We start from the raw sequence: 10286 nt of genomic DNA, 5'->3' as shown, positions 1-10286 counted from the left end.
TGGTATTGGTATCGAAATGTACTAAAAGTACCAAAGTAGAAAGTACTCATTATGCAGAATGTCCCATTTCACAAACTTTCAAATGTATAAAATGTATACACATCTTTTGAAAATAGCAGATCTACAAGCTCACAATGTGTCGCGATGCGACACACTGTGAGCTTGTAGATCGGCTATTTTCAAATGGCCGAAATGTATATAGGGCTGAAGTGGTTAATGTATGTTTTGTAATAATAAAAAAAATCTACAAAGTCATGCAAGTCATGCAAATTGCATGAGGTCAGAGACCAAAGGCATGGCACTTCTTGAGAAGTTTGTCATTTCCTCCATTCTGACGGTAAAGAGCCTATTTGCAGTGCGTATGTTGTGTGCGTCATGAATATGCATGTACGCACGTCTGCAGTATAAGTGTGGCCAAAACTACAGACTAGACCAGACAGCGGCTCGGAGAACACCAGTGTGGTTTGACACAGATATTGGACAAAGGTGAGTAACATCATTTTATCATTATTTTGAAAAATATGATTAAACAGTGTTGGACTGTAACGGAGTAAATGTACTTGAGTAGTGAGTACTGTACTTAAGTACAGATTCTGAGGATCTGTACTTTACTTGAGTATGAGATTTGTTTGATACACTCTTACTCTTACTTAGTACATTTCCAGGACAAATATTAAACTTTTACTCGAGTACACGGACAAACGTGTCCGTGGCACATTTTGTATTTTGGTCATAATGTGTACATAATCTATTCTTAATATTCACAATATGTATCTTAAATCATTTGGGTGAATGATTTTTGTGACTCGTAAAGTGTCGGGATGACTTGCTCATTAATATGTTGCAGGAGATTTGTTGTGTTGGTACATGATTGCATCAGGTGAGGATGCCAGACAAGACAGACATGCTAGAAGTAATGTTTGCTAATAGCTGCCTTCATTCTTTCAACGTTCCACTGCCATACCTTACATCATACCACCTAGACATGGTCTGAGACTTTCTCATTAACATTAAACCACATCAGACAAGACAAGACATCAGTTGAATGACTTGGGAACAGGCCTTATGAGACAAAAGACATAGGGCCAGTGGTGGAAAGTAACTAAGTACATTTACTTAAGTACTGCACTTACAATTTTAATTTTGATTGTATTTATACTTTACTTGAGTATTTCCAATTTCCAATATTTTTACTTCTACTCCACTACATCTCAGAGGCAAATATTGTACTTTTACTCCACTACAATTATTTGAAAACTTTAGTTACTAGTTACTTTTCAGATATAAACTATGATATAATGAAACATACATTAACCACTTATACATACCTATTTTATACCTAGGCTATTTGAAAATAGCAGATCTACAAGCTCACAACGTGTTGCATCGCGACGCGTTGTGAGCTTGTAGATCTGCTATTTTCAAATATTTAGTACTTTTACTTTGGTACTTTAAGTACATTTTGATGCCAATACTTTTGTACTTTTACTCAAGTACATTTTTAATTTGGACTTTTACTTGTAACAGAGTATTTTTATATTGCAGTATTGGTACTTTTACTTAAGTAAAGAATTTGAGTACTTTTTCCACCACTGCATAGGGCTGAACTGGCTAAATCCACTATTTTGTGAATAAGGACTGCAGAAGGGGCGTTCCCCTGCAAAAGTTGCTGTTTTGGGACACCTGCCTTACCCGCAAATCACCTGCACTACCCGTTACATTATGCATAGGTGTGGTTTGGGCGTTACACTAATAAAACCAATCACTGTGCCAGATGCCATTGCCTTTAACACATTTACCGCCAGAGGTTAATCTCATAATGTACTCACCAGTGCCAACGTTTTATTGTTGTTTTTTGTTTTTTTCGCGTCGCCATAGATCTTGTTAAAATCCTTAAGATTGAGCTGTGCACTGTTTGTAAACATCGCGGACATCTCCCTGCGTCTACCAGTCCAAACCACGTGTCAAACGGAGCCGCCATGTTTGAGTTCTGATCGTTTATGTTAACATGGGAAATGCGAGGATGAAAAACTACATGTTTACAGGGGTTTTTGTGTACGACTTAGAATGGAGACAGACGGGAAACAAAAAACGTGATCGCACTTCCGGTCGACATCGGGTGGTGTTACACTGAAAATGGTCCCCCTAGAAAATTAAAAAAAAAAAAAAAATCGAAAAAAAGGAAAAAGCACCACAGCCCGTAGGCTACGGGATCGGCGCTTAACCGTTGGATTTAACGGCCCGTAGAACTACGGGCCCGGCGGTCAATGTGTTAAGAGAAGGCTGCGCAAGCAATGCAATCTTACGCACTCCTTTCTCCCTGTCTGCAGTGTTGCCAGGTCTGCCTATTATAAGCCACTTTGGGCTTGTTTTTCTGTAAAGTTGCTTGTAAATAATGGTAAAATGGTTGTGAGCTTGTAGATTGGCTATTTTAAATATGCACATTGTTTAATGGCCGACATATATAGGTTTGAAGTGCTCATGTGGCCTATTATAATTGCTTTTGGGTTAGGTTAATCCATTGTTAGGACACTGACACAGGTTCTTAGTTAATCCATTGCCATATTACTGAGAAATTATGTTAAAACAGGACCAGATCCAAGGGGAAGGCAGCTCTGGGGTGGTTAAGCTGGACGTATACTTTGCAGTTACTTCTCTGAGACAAGAGTTACATGGTCCTATAAATTCATTGTGAAAACATTACAGCAATTCATCGATATAAAAATTAAGAAATGTACATCTACTTTTAATGGTACTTTAAGTATTTTTAAAAGCATGTACTCTTACTTTTACTTTAATATGTTTTAAAGCATGTACCTTTGAATACTTGAGTATATTTAAAAGCAATTTTACTTAAAGTACAAAAAGTAAAAGTACTAAAATGTTTGAAAATACAAGCTCACAACGTGTCACATCGCAACGCATGGTATAAAATAGGGCTAAAGTGGTTAAAGTATGTTTCATATCATAATTTATATCTGAAAAGTAACTAAAGTTTTCAAATAGTTGTAGTGGAGTAAAAGTACAATATTTTCCTATGAGATGTAGTGGAGTAGAAGTAAAAGTATTGGAAATTGGAAATACTCAAGTAAAGTACAAATACCTAAAAAAACTTACTTAAGTACAGTACTTAAAGGGATACTTCACTTTAGGGCCGGGGAAACATTTAAAAAACATATAAAAAATAAATGAAAAAAGTAATGGAAAATTCATGGCCCCCTCACGCATTAGAGTGTCCTACTAATGTGTGAGGGGGCCTTTATTTTGCCATAACTTCTTTCATTTTTTTTTTATATATATTTTTAATGTTTATTTTATGTGAAAGTGAAGTATCCCTTTAAGTAAATAACTTAGTTACTTTCCACCACTGGAGATAACCCCGGTCAAATTTACTACATGTAAAAGTAGCTCAGTCAAAATGTTACTCAAGTAAGAGTAAAATAGTAATTGCTTTTAAATATACTCAAGTATTCAAAGGTACATGCTTTAAAACATACTTAAAGTAAAAGTAAGAGTACATGCTTTTAAAAATACTTAAAGTACCATTAAAAGCAGATGTACATTTCTTAATTTTTATATCGATGAATTGCTGTAATGTTTTCACAATGAATTTATAGGACCTTGTAACTCTTGTCTCAGAGAAGTAACTGCAAAGTATACGTCCAGCTATTTTACTCTTACTTGAGTAACATTTTGACTGAGCTACTTTTACTTGTAGTAAATTTGACCGGGGTTATCCCAGTGGTGGAAAGTAACTAAGTACATTTACTTAAGTACTGTACTTAAGTAAGTTTTTTAGGTATTTGTACTTTACTTGAGTATTTCCAATTTCCAATACTTTTACTTCTACTCCACTACATCTCAGAGGCAAATATTGTACTTTTACTCCAGTACAACTATTTGAAAACTTTAGTTACTAGTTACTTTTCAGATATAAATTATGATTTGAAACATACTTTAACCACTTTAGCCCTATTTTATACCTAGGCTATTTGAAAATAGCCGATCTACAAGCTCACAATGCGTCGCGATGCGACAAGTTGTGAGCTTGTAGATCTGCTATTTTCAAACATTTTAGTACTTTTACTTTTTGTACTTTAAGTACATTTTGATACTAATACTTTTTGATACTAATACTTTTGATTTTTAATTCCTGACTTTTACTTCTACATTGCAGTATTGATACTTTTACTTAAGTAAAACATTTGAGTACTTTTTTCACCACTGGTTATCTCTACTCTTACTCAAGTACTGGGGTCGAGTACTTCGTCCACCTCTGTTATTAAATAATACAATTAATAACATAAACTTCATAAATTAACTTGAGTTTTATTTTTTCTGTGTCGTTCCTTAAGATGTCTACGGATATTTCTGGCAAGCCAGCCAGAAAGAAGAGAGTGAGGGACGATGGACGGGTCAGGGAGGGGAATGGACGGGAGGATGAACATGACTACGTTAATGAAAGACCACGCCGTCGCAGACGCTCCGGCTCACAGGAGACTCAACGAGATCTAGGTACACAGTAAAATACTTACTCTCTCTGCTCACTACATTACTGATTACATGATACCTTCATCAATGTACAGGGAGGTGTGTACTGATTACATCAGTGGTTCTCAAAGCTTTTCATGTCAAAGACCCCCAAATGAATATGTATTTGGCTGTGGATCCCCATCTGAAAGTATTTTGCCTTCCCGCCTATACAAGATTTATGTTGTTAAAATGCTTTTAAAAAGTATTCCAAAATGTTCCAATGTTTTCAAGAGTTTTTGAAAATAGCCAATGTATATAAGGTTAAAGTGGTTAAACTTATGTTGATGCTATATTCACTTAATTTGCTGGGCCCCTCTGGAACCCCATCAGGGACCCCCTGGCGGTCCCCAGACCCCACTTTGAGAACCACTGGATTACATGATGTGACATTTTTGAGAAAGCCACAATTGCATGTTGTAATTCAACTGATCATTCAACTACATTATTGTACATCAGACATTTAAACCTTTCTGCAGAAATGTACTATATAATATTATTGCCTCCGCCAGGCCGAAGGCAGGGCCGAGACTAAGTTTTGCAACCCGTCCGTCCGTTCGTTCGTCTGTCCGTGAACAGCTAATTTCCGGCACCATTGGCCCGATCGCAGCGACACTGTACACACACACTCCCTGGATGCCAAAGCAGAACCTCTGCCCTACATTTTTCAGATTGGCCTGTTATAGCGCCACCAGGAGGCCGATTGTTGCAAAACACATTTATGTATATTATTACTCCTCCAGATTTTTTTTCCAAAAATCACTCAAATCGGTATACTTAATCTCTATAGTCATGTGATCAACACCGATGTGTCCGATTTTTCATAATCCATCCTGATTGGCTAAGATTAGCATCTAAAGTTTGAGGGGGTGGTTTGGTTTGAACAAAATGCCTCAAATCATAAATGCAGCGTCCGATTGCCGTGAAACTTTGAACGCACATTCCCACTAGGCTAAGGAACAAATGCCACCCTTTTCAAATTGTCCTGTTATAACGCCACCAGGAGGCCGATTTTTTCTAAACAAATTTGTCGATATTACTCCTACAGATTTTGTCCAAACATCACGAAAATATATGTATACACATTATCTCTGTAGTCATGTGATCACGACGGATCTGTCCGACTTTTCGTATTCCATCTTGATTGGTGAATTTCGAACATTGCTGGCCCACAATAACCTACCTGACCTGGCGGAGCACTTTCTCTAGTTCACTCTGTGTTGTTTGAAATGAAACATGGAAGCTGATCATATTAAAGTTATAAAGTGTATTGTACTAATATAAATGAAACATAGAAGCTGATCATATTAAATTTATAAAGTGTATTGTACTATTATAAATGAAACATAGAAGGTGATCGTATTAAAGTTATAAAGTGTATTGTACTAATATAAATGAAACATAGAAGCTGATCATATTAAAGTTATAAAGTGTATTGTACTAATATAAATGAAACATAGAAGGTGATCGTATTAAAGTTATAAAGTGTATTGTACTAATATCCTGCAGTTATCCAGAGAGCTATCGTCCGAGCGTGTGCAGTCTGTCTTACGCTGCTGTTTCTCCTAACGGCAGTGAGAACCGTAGACAAGACCATTGACTGTGAGTATCAGGAGGTCAAAGGTCAAATTCAGGCTCTTATTACATTAACAACTGTGTTTATCTTCAGCTTTTGGTCCTCTGTCTGCAGATCATTCAGCCAATAGACACTCAGCCGAACCGAAGACCGACACCAACCTCACCCTGGATAATAACCCACCGAAGACCAACTGCAACGCCGTGACCCAGGAGAATGCCCAGCTGAAGACTGAGAAGAACCAACTGAAGACTGAGAAGAACCAGCTGAAGACCAACCAAGACGCCCTGACCCAGGAGAATGCCCAGCTGAAGACTGAGAAGAACCAACTGAAGACTGAGAAGAACCAGCTGAAGACCAACCAAGACGCCGTGACCCAGGAGAATGCCCAGCTGAAGACTGAGAAGAACCAACTGACTACCAACTACGATACCGTGATGAGGGAGAAGAACCAGCTGAATACTGAGAAGAACCAGCTGACTACCAACTACGAGACGTTGATGAGGGAGAAGAACCAGCTGACTACCAACTATGATACCTTGGTGAGGGAGAAGAACCTGTTACAAAGTGAAGTAAACCAGCTGAAGGGACAGACAGCAGGTGAGAGAAGATACTAACATTTTTTAATACATATTAAAGTGTGTTTTACTGAAATTATTAATTATTATCATGGATATAGAGGTTGAAAATCTGAGTAAACTCATCACTGCTGGTGTATGACAACTATCATAGAACAATATATAATATATAATATATAATAATAATAATTGGATTAACCTCTGTCTGTCTTGGTGGGTCGTCGACCGGGTATGGGCTAGTAATAATAATAATACAAAAACTATTTATTAATAGTTAATTAATACATCTATAGGATTTAAAACAGTGGTTTAGAACAGTGGTTCTCAATAATAGCAGATGCAAGCTCACAGCGCGTCACTTTTTAAATATTTCTTGAACAATCTTGAAAGTGTTTGAATATTGTTTTTAACACAAATCTTATCTTCTGGGGGGTCACGTGCACAAAACATTATCTAGAAACTAAAGCTGTCAAATAATTGACAAATAACTACAAAACTGCAATATTTGCCTCTAGGATGTAGTGGAGTAGAAGTATCAAAAAATGTAAAGTAAAAATACCAGAAAATTGTACTTCAGTAAATGTGTGGTTTAGAAAACACCATTGATATAATACATTAATAGTTTTATCCTCCACTCCCTGACTACTATTATTATAATAATTATCACCCATGTTCAACCTTATCTTCATATAATTGGTCCTCACTAATGCTCATTATAAGATACTCACTCTGTGTCTCATTGGTGGGATGTGGACAGTTCAGAAACCTGCCTACCAATGACATCATCAATGGGGATGCTGAAATAGAAGCCATTGTTTTAGCATCAACAGGGGGCGGGGCTACAACAGCAATGAAAACACTAGTCTGGGAGGCTTCGGCTCAAAGCCTGGACAGCAGGGGCGCGGCCACTGCTTTCAGATTCAAATCAACAGCCAATGAAGAAAAGGGGGCGGGATCCACATGCAGTGGGTGTTGCATGTAAATAGGAGCGACGGGAATTAATTTCCCCTTGAGAAATTGCGGCCGCCATTGTTGTGTACTGCTGTTTACCTCTCGTCTGACTTTTTAGACGAGTTGCACAGCTCTCAGACCGGTAAGAGGCGTGTCCGCTCAGATTCTGAGCGTAAGTTACATCCCGCCCACAAATACCAGGGCTTTGGCCCAGAAGTTCCTCGCCGCTCCCGTTTGTACGCGAGAGCTGGCGAAAACTTCTGGGAACTCAGATTATGGAAACACAGACATGTGTGGGGAGGATGAACTGGCATAGAGAGAGTTGTGTTTATGACATACTTATATACTTACATACTTTATAAACATACATACACTCAGTGGTGGAAGAAGTACTCAGATGTTCTACTTAAGTAAAAGTAGCAATACCACAATATACGGAAACATACATTCATTCAAAATTATACTTATATAAAAGTATATTGGCATCGAAAACGAATACCAAAAGTGTAAAAAAGAAAATAGATCTACAAGCTCAAATAAGGTCTTGCTGGCTTGTAGATCTGATATTTCCAAATAAATGAAGTATAAAATAGGGCTTAATTGCTTAATGTATGTTTTGTACTAATAATCTAAATATGTATAATAACTGACTATAACCGAAGCTGTAAAATATGTGTAGTGGAGTAATACGTACAATGTCTGCCTCTGAGATTAAGTGGAGTAGAAGTATAAAGTATCAAAAAATGTAAAGTAAAAATTACAGAAAATTGTACTTGAGTAAATGTGTGGTTTAGAAAACACCATTGATATAATAAATGAATAGTTTTACCCTCCACTCCACTACATCTCTGACAACTATTATTATTATTATTACACTTACTTAAGTATTCAAAAGTACATGCTTTGAAAAAATACTCAAAGTACAAGTAAAAGTAAATGTTTTTTTAAAATACTTAATGTACAAGTAAAAGTAAAAGTAGAAGTAAACAGAAGCCAGAAACACAGCTAGTGTGAGATGTGTGACCATTTGCATTTTAGGGAAGAAAACCTAAAAGTTCTCAGTACTTTACAGCCTTCCTAGAAAAGTACTTGAGTAAAAGTACAATATTTGTCTTGGAAATGTACTCTAGTAAGAGTAATAAGTATCAAAAAAATCCAATACTCAAGTAAAGATCCTCAGAATATGTAGTTTAGTACAATACTCAAGTACATTTACTCTGTTACTGTCCACCACTGGTAAGTCTCCTGTTTGATGTTTTTAGAGAAGTCGTGTTCCAGTGGATGGAAGAAGTTTGGAAGCAGCTGTTACTACAGATCTACTGAAGAGAAAACATGGCAGCAAGCTAGAGAATACTGTTGGAGTCAAGGAGCTGATCTGGTGTCCATTAACAGTGGAGAAGAACAGGTTAGTGTGTTTGTGTGTGTGTGTGTGTGTGTGTGTGTGTGTGTGTGTGTGTGTGTGTGTGTGTGTGTGTGTGTGTGTGTGTGTGTGTGTGTGTGTGTGTGTGTGTGCAGAAGTGACTGTATTGAATAAAATTAATGATGATTTAATCATGTATAAATGATCAGGCATTCATCAGAGGATTGGTCCCTGGGGGTGGTCATGTATCACACATTGGTCTGAAACGGGCTGGAGGAACATGGACCTCCTGGGTGGATGGAACTCCACTGACAACACAGTGAGACATTTTACATGTTTTTATATTGTAATTCTATCAAAGTCACTGTATGTGAGTGACTGAGTGGATGTTAACATACATTGTTGTTTATTGTGCAGGTACTGGGGCAGAGGATATCCTGTTAACTATGAAGACAGGAACTGTGCATACTACTATCACCGCTCTGACCCTGGAACATGGGTTAATATGGTCTGTTCAGTTACATGGCCCTCAATCTGTGAGAAATGATGTTTGTTTTCACTTCATTGATGAAACTGCAGCTCAGTGTTCTGCTACAGTAGTAATTAGTAGTGAAAATGATAAAAACATTTTATTGCACAGAAGTACAAACTGTTGTATCCATATTAACCACTTTAATACAAACCACCAACTATGATGGTTTAGCATGTTACAAGCTCACAACGCGTCACAACACAAGCTTGTAGATCGGCTATCTACAGCAAGGAGATTTGGTGAAGAGGGAAATACTAGCACAGAGGTTCTCAAAGTGGGGTCATGGGGGGGGGGGGGGGTTCCAGGCGGTCCCCAGGTAATGTAGTTAATATAGCATCAAAACAAGTTTTAACTATTTTGTAATTCGGCTATTTTAATCTATGAAATTGATGAAAGATGGGGATTTGTGGCCAGTGGTGGAAAAAGTACTCAAATTCTTTACTTAAGTAAAAGTACCAATACTGCAATATAAAAATACTCAGTTACAAGTAAAAGTCCAGAATTAAAAATGTACTTGAGTAAAAGTACAAAAGTATTGGCATCAAAATGTACTTAAAGTACCAAAAGTAAAAGTACTAAATATTTGAAAATAGCCGATCTACAAGCTCACAATGCGTCGCGATGCGACGCGTTGTGAGCTTGTAGATCTGCTATTTTCAAATAGCCTAGGTATAAAATAGGACTAAAGTGGTTAATGTATGTTTTATAATGTAATAATTTATCTGCAAAGTAACTACTAAGCTTTTCAAATAATTGTAG

At 37.1% G+C, this 10286-nt stretch overlaps 1 protein-coding gene across 1 annotated transcript; it reads left to right on the top strand.

The window, feature by feature from the left end:
- Positions 1-443: 443 nt before the first annotated feature.
- On the top strand, positions 444-9692 carry LOC308074160 (uncharacterized protein). The gene is made up of 7 exons (XM_080413493.1): positions 444-486; positions 4356-4515; positions 6040-6132; positions 6221-6706; positions 8898-9040; positions 9205-9314; positions 9413-9692. Exons 2-7 carry the CDS (start codon positions 4356-4358, stop codon positions 9540-9542), a joined length of 1122 nt encoding a protein of 373 aa, XP_080269619.1. The 5' UTR covers positions 444-486; the 3' UTR covers positions 9543-9692.
- Positions 9693-10286: the final 594 nt, after the last annotated feature.

Source organism: Gymnoscopelus braueri (assembly GCF_963280865.1).
Source record: "Gymnoscopelus braueri genome assembly, chromosome: 19".
Lineage (NCBI taxonomy): Eukaryota > Metazoa > Chordata > Actinopteri > Myctophiformes > Myctophidae > Gymnoscopelus > Gymnoscopelus braueri.
Note: the sequence above shows the minus strand (reverse complement) of the source record. Positions and strands in the feature narration are given on the sequence as shown.

Bases quoted from the DNA above. Each gene is read 5' to 3' on its own strand.
- LOC308074160 (XM_080413493.1), top strand. From the start codon at position 4,356: ATGTCTACGGATATTTCTGGCAAGCCAGCCAGAAAGAAGAGAGTGAGG. The intron at 6,133-6,220 runs GTGAGTATCAGG...CTCTGTCTGCAG, and splicing joins CGTAGACAAGACCATTGACT to ATCATTCAGCCAATAGACAC. The intron at 9,315-9,412 runs GTGAGACATTTT...TTTATTGTGCAG, and splicing joins GGAACTCCACTGACAACACA to GTACTGGGGCAGAGGATATC.